The following is a 24091-nucleotide window of genomic DNA, read 5'->3' on the forward strand; positions in this document are numbered from 1 at the left end:
CATCTGACATCCTCAAGCATAGACATGCCTGCATTTACCACCCCTCCCTATGTCGCGCATAAAGCATAAAACTTTAGCTGAATAACATACGTGATATATCTAAAAAATGAAATACATTATAGAAGAGAAATCTTCCAGTTTCCCTCCATCCCTTCCCTAACAATACTGGACTTACCATTTGTAACACCCTTGTGTTGAGTCTTTCAACTGAGAGGGAGGTGTAGGCGGTTTTACACTATCTAACGCAACGTAGTCGCCAAGAACATGAAGTATTTTTAAGGGAGGGCCCGAGGAACATGAACTTATAGCATGCTCCTCGTGGTGAAATATAATTGCACCTATTAGGTGAATCGAGTGTACTGTTAATAGTAGGAGAGACTAGCGTAGGTTCTTATGACCAACTAGACCGGTTTCTGCTTTCAAACTTCATAGGAGGAGCTTCATCAGTAGTAGCCTTTGAATATTTTATATTCGGCCTGGGCGTCTCATTCTCAAAATGCATCTATTTTCTGTGCACAAGTTTTTATGGACTCATGGTGCAGCTATAAGAGCATCTAAAAGAGCTTCGTGTGAACCTCGAGAGTCAGCTGATTCTTCGTTAGTACGAAACCTTGAGTTAACAAGTAAATCTTTGAGATTTTGGGCCCTATTGTAGGCTAGAATCGGTTCTTTTGGAAACAGTTTGGATAATTGTTGCGTGTTGCGAGATTAAGTGCCAATGTTTCTAAAGTGTTTTTTCAAATGCGTGGTTTTGATATGGGGTGTAAAGGTGAGCTTGAACACAAGTGGTGGTTACTTTTGTTTAGGTTTGGTAGTGAGGTATTGCCCACGGTTTTCAAATTTTATGCCTATCGTGGCTGAGGCAATTTCCTCTTTCTTATAGTTACGGAGTAACAGTTTCTCTGTGTAAGCCTTCGGGGCATTGTATATTCCAGGGTTGCCAACTCAGATTTGAATATTTAATGTCAAACTCTCAAGTGTTTCACCAACTCTCGTCACAAGTTGTCAAGTATCGAATTCAATCAGGCATAATGGCCTATTCAATAAGTTTTCCTCCCAGATTAAGACACGGGGTTACTGTGATTGCGGGGCCCCTGACATCGCGGGGCCCTGGGCCAGGGCCCAGTGGGCCCATGCGTTAAGACGGCCCTGGTGCTAGGTCCAATATGACTAGATAGTCATTGGTCTATTTTCAAAGTAACCGTTAATGTTCCATTTCAGTGGTGGTGACCTATGAAGATTGCACTCTCTATACAGCTTCCTGTATAATTAGTGTTATTATTATTCTGCAGTGATTTTTTCCATCTTTGAATAATGTGTTTAGACTGTAACAATAGCAGTTAGTCCGGAGGAGATGGCTATCTACATGGTTGAAGTAGTTCCTTGCGTGCAGGCTTTGACCATTAACCAGCCCTCTGTTGGTAAGATTATCATAGTAGGTTGTATTCTTATTAAACGATTCAACAAATTTGTTAATCAGAGGTAGACATCTTACGATGAGGTCACTGACTGTAACGGTTTAAAAAGTAAATGTATAATAATAATAATAGTAATAAAACTTAAAAGAAAAATTGTTGCTGAGCGGAAGGGTCTAGTTGACCGTAAATTCTGATCATAACCGTTTTGAACGATTAAATGTACTTCTATACATTTTATATTTTGTCTGGCAGTTTTTCTTTCTAAGACGACTTAGAATTAAAATTTGCTACATTGCTATAATATCTGCGTCATGAACGTTTTAGTTTGACGAGTGATGTTACGGACAACATTTTTGTAAGATAAATGATTCCGATAGGACCTTATCTACTGCTAAACCGCAATTACCATATTTACTCTGCCAATTCTGTTTGAGCTACCGTGAACTAGAATTGCGTCACTGCATAAACTTGGTCAGATATCGCCGAAGAGTAGGTTCTGTTACTGATATGAGTTATTGGATTTCAAATTTGGACAACAAATCACGTCCCAACGTTCTTTAAAAAAAAAAAATAGTCGTTCCTCCACATACACACACACATATAAATATATATATAAATATATATATATATATATATATATATATATATATATATATATATATATATATATATATATATTCCCACAACAATTTTGCGTCTGGTTTGCCTCTAAAACATCTAACTAGGTGACTGTTAAGTTTCGTACATGGCGCCTGTTTTCTTAACGTTATACTGCATCCAAACCTGAAGTTTTTATTTGGCACTGAATCTCGAAAATTTGCGAAATATGACGGGAAAATTGTATGCAGCGACTTATGCAGTTAGCGACACACTTAACTAAATGGAGATTTTTTTCGACTTCTGATTCTAATCTACGGATGCCCTTAAGCTAATTTCCAATTGACAACAGCCTCTCCTATCCTTATAAGGCGTACCGCACATGTTATCTTTAGGGTGGTCGCTGGGAGATACGGTAGATTATAAAACAGAGTTTCAAATTTGACCCCTGGTGACCCCAATTGACCTTTGACCTCCACCAAAACTATAGGCTTCTTGTTCTTAATGTGGTTCATATTCATATTCAATATGAGATCTGCCCAAACTTACCTTCTTGAGATATCGTGTTTTACAAGTTATCAACATTTGACTCCCGGTGACCCCAAATGACCTTTTACCTCCTCTAAAAAAATGGCTTCTTCTGCTTACTGTGGTACTCCTACACGCCAAGTATCAGATTGGTCTCAGCTTCCCTTCTTGAGATATCGTGTTTATAAGCAAGGCATATGTATGACTACAAAGGTTACGATTATCATCGAAGCCAAAAAGTACAGTTTTCGAAGAATATTCATTATTATGATTATGATTATGATTATTATGATTATGATTATGATTATGATTATGATTATTATTATCATTATTATTATTATTATTATTATTATTATTATTATTATTATTATTATTATTATTATTATTATTATTATTATTATTATTATTATTATTATTATTATTATTATTATATATTCAAAGAAATAAGTCAAGTAGGGAAGGAGAGTCTCTGACAGCCTGAGGTAAGTTAAGTTGTTCCACAGCGCTGGGGCGACATGGAGAAACGCTGATCTCCCATACCGCTTCTTGGGAGGGAACGTCACAAGTAGCGTGGAATCAGAGGCAGAGTGGAGAACCCGGCTAGGTGTGTGGATCTGTAAAAGTTCTTGTAGATAGTGTGGAGCCATGTTGTGCAAACATTTGTAGACGTATGTAACGATTCGAAAACGAATCCTCTTCTCACAGGGCAACCAGTGCAGATCCAGCAGGACAGGGCTGATGTGGTCATTGCGTGGAACACAAGCAATGACACGGGCAGCGTATTCTCCACACGTTGGAGTCGCTGCAACTGGGAGCCGGTGATGCCCGTTAACAGAGCACAACAATAGTCCAACCGAGAAACCACTAGGCTCTGTATTTGTTCCGTTTTGTGGACACGTGACACATATGCTTCATATGTGTCTGTTACATACAAAGGTTTCAATAAATTTGGAATTTTTCTTAGGCTGGTTGTGTCATAAGTAAAGTGTAGTGACCAGGACTTTATTAGTAGTAATGGACATCTTCTCCGAAATTTAACGCTCAGTTTTGACCCGAGTATTTCCTTTGAGATCAGATCAGTACTTAGAATTCAAAATTAGACGCCTGTTTCTTTACAGTTCCAATATCACACAAAATTAAATTGTCGATCGATAGGCGTATATATAGGAATACGGGGACTGCGGCAGAGAGACCATACCTCCTCCCCTCTCAAACACACAAGTGGAGACAGGAGAATGTTCCTCCCCCACCCCACCCTCCCTCACGTTTGAACCTATACAGCGATGCACTCTACAGCAGTAATGAATAATTTAGCTGGATCCATTGTATTGGTTAGAGGATTGCCAGGGAATCCAACTGCTCAAACTGTTATATACTCCATAAACTGTTGAGATTTCTATAGAAACCGTCTAGAACGTCTACAAATAATTTGATGGATCAGAACCTACAGGAAAGATCTTTTTAAAACTTTGGTCACTTTTAGCATGCTATTTTTTTCATCATACCAGAATGAAAAGATTGCATTGTGGTTCGATGATGTAACATGCGCAGTTTTCTTCATGAATCTGACCTAATGTGGGAGTTTAAACATACTCGATCTTAATAAGGAGTGTGATGTGACAGACAAGAAATTCACAAAGACACGAGCTGTGCTGAAATGACCATTGACCCCAACAACAGGCATATTGTACTAAATGTGATACATTCAACACACTAACTATGACATATGTCCTTGTTGAAATATTGTGTAAAACATGGTTTTCACCATTTGACCCCTATAGTGAAGTCAAACGACCATTGACCTCCGCCCACAACATTAGGCTTATCGTACTCAATGTGATGCAATTACATACCAAATATGCGATTTGTCAAAGCTTCTCTTGCGATATTATGTTTGGGAAGGTGCGTTAGCGTAGAGACAGGTAAGAGGGGAGTGAAGTAACCGTTTGGCGTTTTTTTTTACTCAAATGACCTTTGACCACCGCAAAAACAATAGGCTTTTTGTCCTCAACAAGGTTCTCCTACATACAAAATATGAGATCTGTCCAAGCTCTCCTTCTTGAGATCTTGAGATATCATGTTTACAATGGTTTAACAATTTGACCCAAGGTGACCCAAATGACCTTTAAAATCCACCCAAAAAATAGGCTTTTTGTATTTAATAATGTACTCCTAAACACAAAATACGAGATCTGTCTAAGCTTCCCTTCTTGAGATATCGTGTTTACAAGCAAAACACACATACAAACACGCCAGCATGAATGCATATAGGTTACTATTATCATCGAAAAAAAAATAATAATGACTGTTACTTTGGTGGGAAATGGACTATGAATCATAATGAATGTAAAGGAACAAACAGGTTTATCCATGACGCTGCAATGTCCAACGTTTGACTATAACTGTTGTTTGGAGAAACCTAAGAATCTAAAAATAATGGCTAGACAATGTGCATGCATTGTGAGTAACATTCAACATCATTGTAGTCATGTGCTGACATTATTGCCTAGATCGAGTTTTGTCAGCTTCTGCTGAACCTTTGACCAGTTACTTTACTTCTTGAAAAACGAGGACTCTCATGCAGGAGATGAAACGTTAGATAAGCGGATATCAACCAACCTCGCGCTCATGAGTAAGCAATAGTATCTGGAAACGTCCGGGCCGAAAATGGACGAATTAAATATATGTCAGTGAAAATTCAACATGCAGTTATTTTGTGAGAAACAATTTCAGACATCTGGATTCTATGATAAGGTCCAGTGTGTTGAGACGGTTCAGAATTCGACCACACTTCCCGTGTCAAACGACGTGGACCCGTTTCCGCTCTGACAAAATCTCTGTACAGAAGAAACAATTTCACGCTTGACAAGAGGTCACTAGGTTTAATTGTAGGGGACAAAATAATAAAAATATCAGATACCACGGCATTTATTGTACCATTTAGAGCAAACCATGAGAGTAACAACAAGCTGCTAAAAAGGAGTGGGTGGGGTGGTGGGTGGGGGGGGGTGGGGGTAAATAAACTTAAAAATGGATGGCGGAACAATATCAAAAACGGTTTAATCTCCCGAATTCATCGATATAGAATAGTTCAAGTGTTATTGCTTGTCCGAAAATAATCAAATCGAATCTTCTGCGCAGACAATTAAACGATCACGATTCCATTCACCTCGAATATCGGGAACAACTTTAACATCCTTGTAATAATGTACATCAGTTTATGCGGAAACAAAGGAGGAATAGAGATTGAAAATGTTTTTTTTTTTTATTTTCTGTTTAAATAAGAAATATTTTTTATAGAGTGAATCCCCAAACACTGTAGGAGTTAATATCAAAGGGTCAAGGATCGATATTTAACTTGATTTCAATTAATTTACTGTTCTTAAATTGCAATATCTCGATTCAAATATGTTGATTGAAATATTTCTATTACCTCGCAAAGTTCGAAAAGAGGATCTGAATAATGTATATTGACTTACAAACTTGATAGAATCTGATTATAATCGAATCAATTATTTCTATAAAGTGAAGCTAAAATTAAAAGATGTTGCTAAGATTCACACAGTGTTATATTAACGATGTGATGTAGACACCAATAATTTCATTAAAAGAGAAATGGTAACCGATTGCGGCTATTTGAAGGAGCCTGACACAGATCGTACCTACAACGGTGCCATGTGTGCTCATGGAGGGACTGTGTTTGATAGGCATCTTCCGGAAATAACAAAATTGCTATGATTCGTAATATTCTGCTGAAAAATTGGTTGATGCATCTGTTGTTTCTCTTCTGGATTATTGCTACATATTACTGTTCGGTCTCACTGCCTATCAAACCAAGTAACAACAACTCATTCAAAAGTCTGCTGCCCGTTTAATCAGTGGCTTGCATAATGGGGGGGGGGGAGGGGGCATGTCCCCAACCTACGGACGTCAGTCTGGAAAAAAAGGTTCAGTCTGGAGTTTTTGTCTTCAGCTAGGAAGAATTGGAGCTCTACTATTGGTGTTCCCTCTTCTTTTTTTAACTGCAATATCTTGCGTTTAGGGATTTATTCTTTGGAGTACCCGAAACGAGTCGGCTGCAATGACCTTTGGGTATCACCCTCCTTTATCAAAGCCTTCATTCGCCTATGGCCCTTCCACAAAAGTCCAACCCCATAACTTAATTGGTCGGGGGGGGGGCGGGGGTTTAAATCCCCGCTCCGACCTTCGAAACCCTGTGCACATCACTGCGTATAATCATATTTATTAAGTGTTGAGAGAACCACTTTGGCTGCCAATTAAGCAGAACAAGTTCAAACTTATCAGGTATTTGATTGATTGATCTAATTTCCATTTGTCTTAACCTTGTTCATATTTGTTTCCTTTACTTATATCTTTATTTCTTTATTTATATCCAGGCTGGGTATGCTTTGATCACGCTACTATTGTATTACTTGATTACTATCATGTGTCTTATATCTTTATTTCTTTATTTCTTTATTTATATCCAGGCTGGGTATGCTTTGATCACGCTACTATTGTATTACTTGATTACTATCATGTGTCTTATATCTTTATTTCTTTATTTATATCCAGGCTGGGTATCACGCTACTATTGTATTACTTGATTACTATCATGTGTCTTATATCTTTATTTCTTTATTTCTTTATTTATATCCAGGCTGGGTATGCTTTGATCACGCTACTATTGTATTACTTGATTACTATCATGTGTCTTATATCTTTATTTCTTTATTTATATCCAGGCTGGGTATCACGCTACTATTGTATTACTTGATTACTATCATGTGTCTTATATCTTTATTTCTTTATTTGTTTATTTATATCCACGCTACTATTGTATTACTTGATTACTATCATGTGTCTTATATCTTTATTTCTTTATTTGTTTATTTATATCCACGCTACTATTGTATTACTTGATTACTATCATGTGTCTTATATCTTTATTTCTTTATTTGTTTATTTATATCCAGGCTGGGTATGCTTTGATCACGCTACTATTGTATTACTTGATTACTATCATGTGTCTTATATCTTTATTTCTTTATTTGTTTATTTATATCACGCTACTATTGTATTACTTGATTACTATCATGTGTCTTATATCTTTATTTCTTTATTTCTTTATTTATATCCAGGCTGGGTATCACGCTACTATTGTATTACTTGATTACTATCATGTGTCTTATATCTTTATTTCTTTATTTCTTTATTTATATCCAGGCTGGGTATGCTTTGATCACGCTACTATTGTATTACTTGATTACTATCATGTGTCTTATATCTTTATTTCTTTATTTCTTTATTTATATCCAGGCTGGGTATCACGCTACTATTGTATTACTTGATTACTATCATGTGTCTTATATCTTTATTTCTTTATTTCTTTATTTATATCCAGGCTGGGTATGCTTTGATCACGCTACTATTGTATTACTTGATTACTATCATGTGTCTTATATCTTTATTTCTTTATTTGTTTATTTATATCACGCTACTATTGTATTACTTGATTACTATCATGTGTCTTATATCTTTATTTCTTTATTTCTTTATTTATATCCAGGCTGGGTATCACGCTACTATTGTATTACTTGATTACTATCATGTGTCTTATATCTTTATTTCTTTATTTCTTTATTTATATCCAGGCTGGGTATGCTTTGATCACGCTACTATTGTATTACTTGATTACTATCATGTGTCTTATATCTTTATTTCTTTATTTCTTTATTTATATCCAGGCTGGGTATCACGCTACTATTGTATTACTTGATTACTATCATGTGTCTTATATCTTTATTTCTTTATTTCTTTATTTATATCCAGGCTGGGTATCACGCTACTATTGTATTACTTGATTACTATCATGTGTCTTATATCTTTATTTCTTTATTTCTTTATTTATATCCAGGCTGGGTATCACGCTACTATTGTATTACTTGATTACTATCATGTGTCTTATATCTTTATTTCTTTATTTCTTTATTTATATCCAGGCTGGGTATCACGCTACTATTGTATTACTTGATTACTATCATGTGTCTTATATCTTTATTTCTTTATTTCTTTATTTATATCCAGGCTGGGTATCACGCTACTATTGTATTACTTGATTACTATCATGTGTCTTATATCTTTATTTCTTTATTTGTTTATTTATATCCAGGCTGGGTATCACGCTACTATTGTATTACTTGATTACTATCATGTGTCTTATATCTTTATTTCTTTATTTCTTTATTTATATCCAGGCTGGGTATCACGCTACTATTGTATTACTTGATTACTATCATGTGTCTTATATCTTTATTTCTTTATTTCTTTATTTATATCCAGGCTGGGTATCACGCTACTATTGTATTACTTGATTACTATCATGTGTCTTATATCTTTATTTCTTTATTTCTTTATTTATATCACGCTACTATTGTATTACTTGATTACTATCATGTGTCTTATATCTTTATTTCTTTATTTATATCCAGGCTGGGTATCACGCTACTATTGTATTACTTGATTACTATCATGTGTCTTATATCTTTATTTCTTTATTTCTTTATTTATATCCAGGCTGGGTATCACGCTACTATTGTATTACTTGATTACTATCATGTGTCTTATATCTTTATTTCTTTATTTCTTTATTTATATCCAGGCTGGGTATCACGCTACTATTGTATTACTTGATTACTATCATGTGTCTTATATCTTTATTTCTTTATTTCTTTATTTATATCCAGGCTGGGTATCACGCTACTATTGTATTACTTGATTACTATCATGTGTCTTATATCTTTATTTCTTTATTTCTTTATTTATATCCAGGCTGGGTATCACGCTACTATTGTATTACTTGATTACTATCATGTGTCTTATATCTTTATTTCTTTATTTCTTTATTTATATCCAGGCTGGGTATCACGCTACTATTGTATTACTTGATTACTATCATGTGTCTTATATTTTTGCTTTTCGATTGTTTCCTCTCATCCATGTAAGGAGCTTTGAGATTCTATGTAGCCAAGTCACAACATGACCTAGTTATAGAATTAGTATAAATGTCTTCATTACATAGCCCCACTCGGATTTATGTAGTGCCACCTGCATTACTTTATCGAAACCTGATATATATAACGCCAATTACTTTAGTTTTCTAGCACATACCTGAAGCCTGAATTCTTATCAATGTCCCTTCAACCACTGTCGCTTCCTACCACGCCTCCTATACGCGGCGCCCTTCTCCCCTTTACTCCTGTAAACAGAAGTGACACCGTGCCGTGGAAACACATTATTCTAACCTGACCAATCGCTACCTTATTATAACCGCACCTTATTATAACCGTACCTTATTATAACCGTCCCATATTATAACCGTCCCCTATTATAACCGTACCTTATTATAACCGTACCTTATTATAACCGTCCCTTATTATAACCGTCCCTTATTATAACCGTACCTTATTATAACCGTACCTTATTATCGTTATCATCAATAGGGTTCCACAAAGTTATCATGTCCTTTGCATGATACATGATGAGATTCGCGTAACCTCACGAAGGAAGCTTTAATACGGTATTTAAATGGGTCGACCGTATGCAAATATACACGACTTCCAATGGGAACGAATGACACAGCATATTTCATTGGGCCGAAGCTTTTGCAGAAGTTGTAAGGGTTTACAATTTCAAGTTAAGCCGGGTTTTATGGTCTCGACCGAGTAATGCAGGCGGCACTGAGAGACTAAGACATGTATTCAATGGTGAACGAGCAGCAGGACTCATGTACTCCTCGTTCAGTACATCTTGACATTTAGAAAGTGTGCCAATTGAACAAGTGGAGGAGGATATATTGTTCCAGAACCCTGATTACTATCTTTGCTATTTGAATGGTCAAGGACTCATGCAGACAAATCACAGCAGATGTTTAAGTATTAACAGAACTAGTTAAAGCATTATACTTAAACATGTTACAGTCTGTAGATTGGCCCCCAAATTAGCACGTGTTTCATAAACCTTTGATTCTTTTACGGAATGACTATCTATATCGATGTTGATTATCAGTTTGGAAACCTCGCCCTCGAAACCTATCCAGTCTACCCCTCAACTCACCAGTACCCTAACCATAACCCTACCTCTACAGTAAATGTAATCGACTTATCGTAAAATAGATGAAATCGCAACATGACATTGCATTCTGTAGATAATTAGTTATCTGCATACTGCAAATGGCATGTTGCGATTACTAACATATGGCGATATTATACTTTTCTCTTTATGAATGACGTACTAATTACAATAAACTTGTTAACGTGTTAAAGAACACTATACACATGCAGTAATATGATATGTATGTACCTTATAATGATCATTAATTGATACGCTTGTGGATTGTGATATAAATAATCATGAATTTAAGAAAAACTATATAAACTTTGTATTATTATTACCTTCAAACTCGGTCACATGTTCAATTCATTATAATAATGTATGCAAATAATATCACTGCAGCATATTTAGAAAACAAACCGAAATAAAAGAGGAAGGGAAAAGAGTCTATCAAATATGTTTATGACCACTCACCGCCCCCCCCCCCCCAGACCTCGAAAATATCTATTTTGCCATAACACTCTGCTGCATTCATTTATCCTTTGACTTGGATGCTTTCAAATATTATGTATTGATTAATCCTAGCGGATAAAATAAACAACCATAATAATTTATATGTGGTACATACTTATGCAAAGTAAAAGTATTTGAGCAACATTTCCATAGCCAATCATTGTATTCTTAATCTGGACGGAGTAAGGTAATATACTCTTAGACCGCACAACTTGAGATTGCAACCTAGTAGTATTTATATATAACACATTGGACATGCTCCATCCCATTAGTAATTACGTCATCCCTCTCATAATTCGATACCTTCCAAATCATTTAATTAGTTCAGTTTCCAGAGATTTGTGTTAACCTTAACAAGTTTGGCAAGCCGTCTTGACATTTACCACCCAATTCTACTAAAGTGTAAGATATTCCACTAACGTCGGATTCAATTCAACTTAGGTGCAATAGAATTCGACGTAACTGCAATGTATTCCTCTTAAAGTGAAATAGAATTCCACTTAAGTAGAATAAAATGTTTTATTTGACGTAAGGTGAATGCAATTTCACTTAAGTAGGGTTTTATTCCACTGTCGTGGAATATGATTTCACTTCAGCTTAATTGAATTCTACTTAAGGGAAATAGCATTTTACTTAAGTAAAATACACTGTCTGCGACAGTAATATATCCTTAACTCCTGGCAATTTAAGCACTGTATTTTAATAAAGCAACAGAATTGACAGAAAGACGGCAGTGATGTGACTATAATTTGACTGTAATAACCACTAAAACTCATTCAGTATTTTACAGTATACTGCTATACTATATTGTACTAAACAATGATGCAAAATATTAACAAACAGTAACATGACAGTAACACGATAGTAATATGTCACTGCTGTGATTGTATATCAACAGTTAAAACGATAACACAACTACAGTGTTACGGCAGTAACAACACATCAATATGACGGAATTACGACAGTCACGTGACATTAAAACGACATAACACGATAGTACAGCGAAACCAATGGTAAAGCAGTATAGCATAGTAATACGGCATTAATACGACATTTAATACGACAGTGACAGACCCTTAGCACATTCCGTCTTTTATAACATATCAACCTCTACAAATCTTATATAGGACCTCCCTAAGTATTGAACTGGTTACTATGTATCAGCGGTAGTCATGCCATCTGGCGGTGATTGTGTCGTTTCTTCCATAGTAACATCGGGCCTTACTGTCGTTGGTAAGCATACGACATCGTAAAAGTACGCACAGTTTTTCGAGTAAGTACCTGATCTTAGGTTCTCGATGTCAGATTCGTCTAGTGATTGAAAAGGTTGTACAATATCACAGGATGTTAGTTCTCTTGATGAGCCCCTTCCTGTAATTAAATGTCAAAACAACAAAAGGTAACAATATCTTGACAGCAAATACAAACATGCACGTGTTTACTCCCATTACGATACCTATAGTTGTACTCAAAGGAACGAGGAATATTTATTAACATGATATAAAATTCTATAAGTAATCGCTTACATATATTCGTTTGGGTGAGAAGCGGTGTCTTATTCATTTAAAGGCTAAGTTTACTTTTGGCTTTAGCATACAATGAGACAGAGAGAATAAACTTTAAAAAAAAATAAAAAATAAAAAATGAAATAAATCAACTGATAGGCTACATCAAAAAGCTTGTGTATTTTTATTTACAAGTAAGAGGGCCTGACGTTTCGATCATAGCAGGATCTTCTTCAGAGGCTGCATGTCTTTAGCGAATAATGAGGATCATCATGTTTATGGCAGAGGGATAAACCAGTTAGAGCTAAGGATTAGAAATATACACAATCGGACAAAGGAAGCCAACTTTCTCAGATTGGAAGAAATTTCAAATGAGTAGAAATAATGAAGGCTAAGACAAACAAGAAGAGTACGGAAACAGGAATGTTGACTTCACTGGAGGCTGTCCCAAATGCACCCTCCCGGGAAACAAGCTAGTCCATTAAGAAAACCTCCCCGGTGGCCGGGCTGAGTCACCGGGCTGAGTCACCGGGCTGAGTCACCGGGCTGAGCCACCAATGTACCAGTGGAATTTAACTCACGGGGTTCCTTATGCTATGCTAAGTCAAGAATGCCAAACGAAGAATCAATATGCATAAAAGAATAGAGCTTAGTAACCATGAGGAGGAGGCCATTTATAAAGGGTTCAAAGAATAGGAGTGTTTTATAACAATGTTTTCTTGGAATTTATGAAATCAGTGTATAGAGCTGAGGCGGACGGCGTTACCAGTCTGAAACACGTTTAGAATTTAGAACATACCTCACTAAACTAAGACAGATCCTATTAGCGTTAAAATGGATAATTTATAGTGAGTTGTTTTGTGCAGCTTCATATACAGTTGGTAATGTTGGTCAAAACTGTTTGGTTTGAATATACAGACTAAGGACACATTTAAAGAGACAAATGGAGGATTTAACTGACATGTACAGTCCGAAAGGCAACTGTTCCAATGTGAGGAACTTGACGAGCGGCGGACTCTTGTAGCTAAACGTCTGGCTTAAAAGCACACCCCGGGAAATTCAGACAGATCCTGTTAGCGTTAATATTGGATATTCAATCCCGCCTAATGAGAAATCTTTAATATACGGGTCGCATTACTATGTACAGTACGTGTCGAAATTATTGTGTCTTGCAATGAGATGTGCCTTTTACAAGGACAACAATGCCCTTCCCTGCTCTCAGGAACTTGGGTTATCCTTCTCTGCAAATGTGTTCGGTGATCAGTCAGCTGTGACGTCAGACAATGTACCGCTCCCCTCCCCACTCCCCCGCCCCATTTTGCTTGCTAAATAGACTATTCAAGAAGGAATAGCCTATAGAGCAGGAGTTCCCTAACTGGGGTGCATGAAACCCCAGGGGTGCGTGAGTCCATCCCAGGGGGGTCGTGGGGGGATAAAGTTTGGGATAGGAAAGAGTATCGAGAAGGAACGGAGCTGAGTCCCTATGATAGGATGAACAGGCTGTTAAGAATCGTAGGCGTACAACTTAACGGCCACTCGGTCTCAGAAACTATTCAGTTTCGAAATCAATCTAAATCCCCCGAAATGAAATGGTGTATCGTATATGGCAAGCCAAACGCCCAAAAGTTAGATATTCCAGATTTTTCGGTCGAAAAAAAAAACAGGGTTATCAACCGATAAAACTGGACTATCTACTGATAATCCAGATTTACCAACCCAAAATCCAGATTTTCAACGATAAACCTGGAATATCGCCGATAATCTTAGAATATTGAAGAAAAAACTTGCATTATTGTTCGAAAACCTGGATTATCGCCGGGAAATCGAGGTTTAGGGGTTGAAACTCCAGGTTTAACACAGATAAACCTGGATAACCAATTGAAAAAAAACTGGATTATCGTTTGATAAACCTGGATTATCCTTCGATTAATTTGGATTTTTGAGTTGTAAACTTGGATTTTCGACCGATAATTCAAGCTTATCGACGATATACTTGGAGTTTTTTTTATTATTATTCCAGGTTTATCGGTTAAAAACTGATAATCCAAGTTTCTCTTGAAATTCCTGCTTTTTCGACCGATAATTTGAGCTTTTTCGCTAAAAATCTTGGATTTTACGACCGATATTCCAGTTTTTTTTACGATAGTCTCCTTTTCGACCAGCAATCTTAGATTTTCCATCAATAATGCAAGTTTATCGGCAATATTCCAGGTTTTTCAAGCAATAATTCAAGTTTATCGAGTGAAAAATTTGGATAATCGCGGTCGATATTCTAGGTTTATCGATCGATAATCCTGGATTTTCGACCGATGGTTATTCGAATAACCAGGGCATTTGGCTTAATGCCATACCCGTATGCATATCCATATGTATTGTTGAACATTTGGACAAACCCAACCATTCAGTTACAACCCTATTCTAGCTGCATGGCAACTTCCCTTCAGCAAAACAAACAATATGATATTTATGTATGTATTTGAGATGTATTTAAAACAAACGACGGATACGAACTTAACATACGTAAGAAAAAACCACAGATGATTCAAAGATGGGCGATGATTGGGCTTCTTCGATAGCATATGCACTTTTGATGGTGTTTTGTATGACAATCTTATCGCTTAAATGTTCCTGATACCGTGAACATCTGCTACCAATGGGTCGTTAACTTTTGACGGGGCTGTTTGTAGCGGAAGTAAGAAACTATCTCGTTGGTGAGCAGCTGTACTTCGGACATTATAAGCTGATAAGTAAAGCAATGCACCTTAGATAGGTAATTTGCCATGTTCATATTACACCATCGCAACGAATTGAAACATAGCTCCCCGATAAACACTGTAAACAATAGAATATCGATATGACCAATGATAAATAAATAAATAAAATAAGGACGAGCCGGTTTAAAAGAGCGGCGAAAAGCAGACACTGAACCTTGAATATCACAGAACTACCAACTCATTCATCTCCTATCCCCCCACCCCCCCCCCCCCCCCAAATGGAACCTACACATTTGATGCGGCCTACAAGCAAATTGGTAACGCCACTGTCGCGCCCTTCACTGAAAATACAGCACTGTTTCCTTGAGTTGTTTCACTATAGGGATTCGATAAAACGTGACGCATGGCTGACGCAGTTCTCCTTCCCCGTACCACGTGCCTCCTCCATTAATGCTGCCTTTCCACGTGCCTGTATCTACCGCAAACTTCATGTTATCTTCATTGACAACATTTGTCGTATTTAAAGGGGACACAAACCAAATCATCATCTTTAACTTGAATGACAGAGATAGTTGTGAACTACAAGTCCCCGGCCAAACCGCTAAGAAGAATCTTGGTACCGTTTAAAGGTCTTGTCTGATGTGTGATTGCCATTTCATGTAAATCTGAAACGTTATAATGCCTCTACTAGAATGGAAACGTTTAAAGGTCTTGTCTGATGTGTGATTGCCATTTCATGTAAATCTGAAGTGTTATAATGCCTCTACTAGAATGGAAACGTTTAAAGGTCTTGTCTGATGTGTGATTGCCATTTCATGAAAATCTGAAATGTTATAATGCCTCTACTAGAATGGAAACGTTTAAAGGTCTTGTCTGATGTGTGATTGCCATTTCATGAAAATCTGAAATGTTATAATGCCTCTACTAGAATGGAAACGTTTAAAGGTCTTGTCTGATGTGTGATTGCCATTTCATGTAAATCTGAAACGTTATAATGCCTCTACTAGAATGGAAACGTTTAAAGGTCTTGTCTGATGTGTGATTGCCATTTCATGTAAATCTGAAACGTTATAATGCCTCTACTAGAATGGAAACGTTTCCTTTCTCTTTCGTTTCTTTAATCTTCAACGTATAATGTTAACGGTGTCAGCAACCAATCTCGTGTTAAAGAGGTTCAATATTTTTTACATTTATCATTTCCATCTTTATTACGGAAAAAAAAGGATGTAATATTTCAAAAAGAGAGAAAAACACCGAAACAGTAACAATGGTTGAAGCACGTGTGGCTCCATGATGTCATATTTAGACGTGATCAAGTCCTCAGTCCTGTATGAAAATGCATTAAATATGTGATATCTCGCATGGAACAAGATAATTCTGATCTATTTAAACAAGTTGTTCCTGACAGATATCACATTGTCGCTAATCATTGTTTGGTTTTATCTTTAAGTAATAACATGCGAACATGTTTGCAGAGTCGATCTTTAACGATGATAACGACTGAAGTAAAAAAATATATGTATTCTACAGAGAAAAACTTGAAGCAGGTATAAACGCATGTTATCACTATAATAAATATCGTGACTTTTGGTATTTGTGAATCGTTTTCACCCTTATAACATTTCGTACAATGCTTAATGTTCGTCGACGCGGTTTGCCATTCCCCAAGTTCCGTATGCAAGTAACATATGCTATTCAGATAAGTATGAGGTGGGCAAACACTAGATTTTTCCGAGGCACGTCAACTCAATATTTGATTCTTTCCTTGATACGTCTGGACACATTAGTCCAATGAACTTACCTTGGAAAAGATGACTTCCTTTTGATAGACCGGGTTTACCACATTTATCGATTCCCGTCGTCAATACGATGATAGCGCCCTCCTCTTCTTCCTCCATGCCGTGGTAGATCTCGTCCACAAAGACAACATAGTTTTGTGTGAATGTGCCTTCGTCTTCCACAATTTGAACACTAACGATATCACCTTTGTAAGCTGTTACAGGGAAGTTGAAACAAATACAGCATGAAATCATTGATCATTGAGAATATTACTTATTATTTCTTTTTCATGTGAGGGGGGGGGGGGGCAGTATCTCCTGCAGGCTGCCGGAGAGTTGATCACCGCACACGCAATTCCGGGCCCCAGAACAATAATGCTCACAAAAACCTCTTCCATTCAACAGCATCTAACTATTTTCAACCTATGGCGATCGTTCGTGGGTAGGGTTTAGAATAAGGTATATTGAATGAGTGAGAATGTGAGACATTATGACATATCCCATTTATTACATTATTCATGTATGACAGTGATACATAATCCTATGATGGCATATACATCACTCATACACATCTTCACAGATATTGAACGGTATTTTATTTTGGCTTCCAGTTCTACCGTGTGCCGTTGTAACTCACGTAGGTATACTTTGTAGCCACGTGCAAACACTTTGCTAGTATAGAGAAGTATTTCCAGATTGGTTTGTGAGAAAACAAGGTAGTAACTTTTGTATTTAAGTGTTCTGTTTTATCAAAGTCAAATTGTCCACGTATACAGGTCACTTACGGGGATTAGCTATGCAGACACCCGGAACATGAGATTAACGGAATGTGTTCCTGCTGACAGAATGCAATGATCAGTTCTGTAATAGGCTAAGCTACGGAATACTAAGTAAGTAAGTATAACTTTATTATATCCCAGAGGGAAATTGCATGCTCGCATAATAGTTCATATTTAAAAGAGTAAGAATACAACATGTAAAAGGATAAACTTACAAGTAGAATAAAGGAAAGTTCAGAAATAAAAGTTAACAAGTAAGAAAGTTAAAATTGTCAAACATGAAAATGCACAGCCCCAAGCCAAAACAGCTATATACAAGAATATAAAGAGCTTAACGAATGAACAGGTTGTTATAAAGCGTAATGCACTGTGGAATAAAAATGACTTGTGTCTGTTAGTGGCAGCATACGGGAGTCTCATCCGTCAACTACGAGTAATTACTACCCCGGCAAGATCTGCATATAGGGGATGGGTATTGTCGGCAAGTACTGCATTAAGTTTAACTTGAAGAAGACTTTGGTAGGATGAGTCAACCGTTGGCTGATTTTCTCCTAAAATACGACTAGCTTTTTTAATAATTGTGTAAATACGTTTTTTTTATCTTCGCAGCCCATGTTCCCACCCTAGCAAAGAATGCAATATAACCACACACTACTAATGACAGAATTATAAAACATAGTAAGCATGCGAAAGTCAATATTAAACTTATTTAGTTTGCGAAAGCAATACATTCTCGGATTGATCTTTTTAACTAAGTAATCAACGTGATCATGCCAGGCTAGTTTATCATCCATAACAATACCCAAATACTTGTAAGTTGATACACGTTCAACGACACTGTCTTTGATAATGACCTCATTCGGCCCCAGATTATATTCCTGAAATCAATTGTCATCTCTTTTGCTTTGTTCACGTCGAGTTCTAGAAAATTGTCATCGCAATACTGTACAAAACGATTTATTTGGTTTAAGTAAATATCCTCGTTATCCTCTACTAACAATATCGTAAGACGATTGGAGTCAATGTACGTACAAAAACAATAAAGTAAGTCTATAAGTGATTAATAACATCGACAATGTTTGTCTATTACTTTCCAAGTATATAGATGCATATAGATGTTCATTCACACAGGAAATACTGCGTCACGTGGACAGTTATCCAAAGTGACCTGTTTAAGTCTTTTATCACACACAAACAATTTCTGTCGAATATAACTATTCTGAACTGGCAGAATATATAACCTGGGCTGCATGAATAGAGAAACACATATTTTTTAAGAATATTGGTTTTGTCAGTCTGAACTGGCATTCGCGATCAACGTTTCCACTCTACCCCACTCTACCATGCACCAAAATGATATTCTTTACATCAATTTTTTATATTCGTGTCGGATTGTGAAGAAAAGAATTCAGCCAATTCCATTAAACAGTCCATAGGTTTCATAATATACACGTCATTTCAAATTTGGGGGTCAAAGTCGAATTTTTGTAGGTCTCCTTTTTATGCAAGTGATTAAAACTAGTATATGGCAAATGTCCAAGCAACGATAACGTGAGCACTGAATCCAAATCAATATAACAACTGTCTCAAAAACCTTCACGGAAAGTTTCGTTTGAACATATGCAATTTTATTTGATAAAGCTGCAAGGAACGGAAAATGCTCTTTTCCGTCAATAAGAAGTTATCTCTTGTATAGTTTAATTAAGGGAGACTTTGTGTTGAAGTTTAGTATTGTTATGTTATAGTTCAAGGGAAAAACCAAAAAATCGAGTGCTAAACTTGTTTTTTATCAGCAACTCAGGTTTTCAAACTGTCACCTATAAAATATGTTAAGCTGTGGTATGTTCCTTCAAGGCCGACAGATATGAGGACGTCGGCTACTCAGTGACAGGACCAAATGTTATCGTTAGTCTATCATTTCTAATAACTCAACCCAAACATTTATTCTTGATATATTTGTAATGTCTTGTAAAAATGTCTATTGAGGCCATATATTATGTCTATATATATTTTCCCCATTGGGTTTGTATTGCCTAATGGTCGTCGTGTGTTAGAATATATAGATCCGTCGGTTTACTTGACGACCGTCACTTGCTTAATAGGGTCTCACAAATTAAAAGTGTTAGAGAAATTAAATTTGGACTGATAGCAGTGGTTTTCATTTTCTACAACATATCAACTTTAATTTTGCTCTTTAATACATCCTTTAATACACTGCTGGCTTTTACTGACGATGAAAACAACATAAGCTTTTCCACATAATGCCAGGCATTTTATCGAAAAGCAGTTTACGAGATTGTTTATGTGTTAATACAGGCAATGTTAAGAGTAGAAACTTAATTAAATTAAGGAAACTTTATTTTAGACCGTCATTGTCAGCTAACATCCCCTACCTCACCCCTACCTCACCCCCTACCTCATCCCCTACCTCATCCGCCTACCCATCCCCTACCTCATCCCCTACCTCATCTCCATTATGGAAGGTCAATTATTATGTATATAATAGCGTAAATCTCAATTGTTGAGGAATAGATATCCAAATATAACCAATATGCATTGTGTTGTGATTGTCCCGCATGACATAACAGGTACTAATACATAACATCCTCTTTCTTCTGATGTTGAAAATGTTTCTTGGTTAACTTTGGTAGGACTAAGCAGTCTTCTTAATTTTGACCCTTCATATTAAATGAAACGAGGTTGAACCAATGCGGGTAAACCAAGATACCAACTTATGCTGCCAGGCCACTTACTATTTATCTGGCGGTACACAGAGAAAGAAAGTAGGCCATTCGACATTATATGGTCTGCCCAAGCTGTTAAAGTATTTGTGCACCCTACCCGGTATATATGTCTCCCTGCTATTCACCAAATAATAAAATGACATTGATAACTGGACGCCTTGGACCCGGTTCTCGGACTCGGCTCGGACTCAAGGAAAAGGGAACTCTGACTTTATTCGCATTCAGCTCGGAATCGGGGAATGTGGACCCACTACAGCCCTGGCATTTAAAAATACAAATACAAAACACCATTGAATCCTTTTTTTTAAGGGATTGTTACACTAAATCACGTTGCAATACGCATGCGTGACCAAGTACAGCAGTTCTGAGCAACCTGGATTTGGTCATTTTTGGTTTGCCGAAAGGGAAATTTATGGAGTCACTCTAACCGACCTTGCAATATTGTGAGGGAAAACGCATATTTCAAAGTCGGCAATGGCTATAACGCGAAGTCAGTAATTACTATAACGGTTAGATTTGTCCAACACGGCAGCATACAGAAACGTTGTACTCAAAGCCGAAGCCAAAGTGACTTAATCAGGTCACACATCCGGAGTCTATGCGTGCTAAGTTCTACAATACCGAACTCATCACCTATCTGGGAAGCTTTACATAATGTAGTTTGGATTCTACACTAAGCGATACGCCAGTCCATTAACGATGCTGTCCGTTAGCCCGACTAGTAGTCTAATGAAACCCTTTTTGTGCATTTTAAATACCAATGTGGACAGATCAATGGAGGATGAAATGCTTAGAAATTAATGCATTCCAGCTATACTGTACAAGCAAATTAATATTCATTGGATACAAAATATTGGCACTTGTCTTAGTAGCTTGATAATTTGCAAACTTACTTTGTTAATACCCAGTAACATTTGTGCAATTGGCGACCACTGACACAAGTAGGTGCTTATCATGTCTCTCTGTGTCATGTATTACCATTATAATACTCGATCATGGTTTCAGCTATCTTTAATGAGGGCGTGCACAGCTGGGTAATGAACCGAACAAACAGTCAAAAGTGAGCAGAATTGATAATCCAGGTTTTCCGTCAATTAAGTAGTCTTTATCAACCTGGAAGTTGGAGCGCACTGCTTGACACGTGGTAGACTGGAAATGTGCAATTGATTGGTTATCTTGTCAATAACCAATATTGGGAATCGGTCAGCCCCAAGTATAGACAAGATCAAACAATAGCCGTACTACAGAACAACATTTGATAATATGTTTAATCCCCCTATAATTATGTTCTCATTAGGTTATCAATTATGAGACCGTAAGGAGGAAGGATTTGCAATATCTTCAGATTTGTATATGAATTCGATTAGATATCAGATCAATTTTCAAGTGATAAACCCTCAGATTGTACAATGCTAACCAAAATCTGACAGCAAATTTTTCTCACTTTCTAGTCTTTACCTAGTGTTTACCTGAAACTTTCTATTTCTCGTTGATATTAAATGCCGAAAGTTTCAAATTAATTGTCTTTTCTAGGAAGCTTGAAATGCCGAAGACGTAGGGGTGGGGTGTGGACGTCAAGTCTAAAGTAAAGAACACAAAGAAATAACTTCTATTAGTCCACTCTTACAACCTCGTGGCCAAAACCTTAAGAGGTCAGCCTTTAAATTAAACTAGAATGACCAAGTGTGTTTGTCAAGAAGTTGAATATATCACGGGAAGTTAGTGTTCTCAAATAAGGGGTGGGGGAGTGGGGGAGTGGGGAGTGGGGGAGTGGGGGAGTGGGGAGTGGGGCGGGGTTATCATCATTGTCATTAATGAGCATGTAACGTTTCCTCCAGTCATTCCCTGAGAACAAGTCTGTGATAAGGTGCGTTAGGATTATGACTATAGAAGACCATGTCATCGATATCAGTGGAAACAAGTCGAGTTCGACTTGCCCATTTATAGCCAATAGGAAACTAAACATCATCGTATCTTATGACATGTAGCACAGTAACCTCAAACGGAAGGATTTCGAATATGTTTTGAAATAAAACAAAAACAAATTACGAATGCTTGGTTCATATTTTGTCACGGATGACCTTTGATCACATATCACTTAAGACTGACTGACACGGCCCTTAATCGAAGTTGCAGGGGGCTTTGAGAAGGGACTGTTGTGTGTGTGGGAGGGGGGAGGGTGGTAAACAAGGTGATGAGGTACGCGACACGCTGTCAAATGTGTGCTTAGCGCAGCCAATCTTGGTCACTGTCAGAAAAAGCAAGAAAGGCGGTTGGTTGATTCACACTCTTTTGTCTGTTATTTTAGAACAGGATCATGTCGAAGTAGAGTCTGTAATTATATTAAACTATCGCTGAACGAAGACGTCCTTATCATTACCTCAGTATCGAATGGCTGTAGTTACGCCCGACTTTATACCGTGAATCACTGGCAGTGATTACTGTGTAGTGTTGACGTCCATGTACTATTTAATACACACGACGAACGACGATATCTCTAGTAGTAAGTGGAGACATTCAATCACCAAACGAGGCAGTCCTATTTCTTCAACGTTGTAGGCATTGGCATGACTTCTTTGAATTGGGGGGGGGGGGGGAAATAGGGGGTCGAGGATTTCAAGAGGCTTGATGTATTGTTATCATATACCCAACAAACAGGTGCGGGAAGGAGTATTGGGGGACTGGATGATGTTCATCACGAGGTAATATTGAACCAATCAGCGATCATTTGCCCAATCAAATGTGCACCCGCCAAGCTTTGCAGCTTATCGTCGAGTTTTTTTTCTTTTGAGGGAAAGCGGCTCTGGGCAAAGAGTGGAATCAACCAGACTCGTAATTAGTGTTTTGGCCAATATTAATTCAATTATTGTTTACAATCGGTATCTTGAAGTAATTTAAAGCGCTGTGATTGAACATTCTTTGTGAGACGGAGAGAATAAATCATCTTGAAATCAACATAACTTTGTCATCGTTTCTTTGAGTGTACAATCAAATCATCCAAGGATCTATGGAAACGAAAGTGCAATTCGCCAATTCAGTGTAAAGCAGAAAATATTGTCAAATAATATACACTCAGGTTTTCATAAATATTGGAATACCCCATATATCACTGTGGGAAACTCAACATTAGCACTGGACCAGGCATCCTGTTTTAAACGCAGAACTAACCATATTTACCGGATGTTCCCATAAAATTTCAAAGGGATTACTTCAAACTTACAGCAGATTGTAATGAAGCAGAAAATCTATTTTTGTTTTACTTTGTACGATTCTAAGTTTTTAATCGAGGTCGTGCTAACAAAAACCGAAATGGGTCATGTTGTTATAGCAATGTTCCATTTACTAAAACTACCTGCAGGCCTTCTTAGTAACTACTGTACATCAAATCCATGACAAACGATAC

At 37.0% G+C, this 24091-nt stretch overlaps 1 protein-coding gene across 2 annotated transcripts in view; it reads right to left on the bottom strand.

The window, feature by feature from the left end:
* Nucleotides 1–10890: 10890 nt before the first annotated feature.
* The window catches only part of LOC139962058 (uncharacterized), a 46024-nt gene continuing 32823 nt past the window's right edge, over nucleotides 10891–24091 (bottom strand). For both annotated transcript variants that reach the window (XM_071961904.1, XM_071961903.1), the window contains exons 2-3: nucleotides 17189–17380; nucleotides 10891–12539 (exon numbers count right to left, since the gene is read on the bottom strand). In XM_071961904.1, coding sequence (XP_071818005.1) covers nucleotides 12322–12539; nucleotides 17189–17380 — 410 coding nt within the window. In that variant the 3' untranslated portion in view covers nucleotides 10891–12321. The remainder of the gene's footprint in view (nucleotides 12540–17188; nucleotides 17381–24091) is intronic.

Source organism: Apostichopus japonicus, chromosome 20, assembly GCF_037975245.1.
Source record: "Apostichopus japonicus isolate 1M-3 chromosome 20, ASM3797524v1, whole genome shotgun sequence".
Taxonomy (NCBI): domain Eukaryota; kingdom Metazoa; phylum Echinodermata; class Holothuroidea; order Aspidochirotida; family Stichopodidae; genus Apostichopus; species Apostichopus japonicus.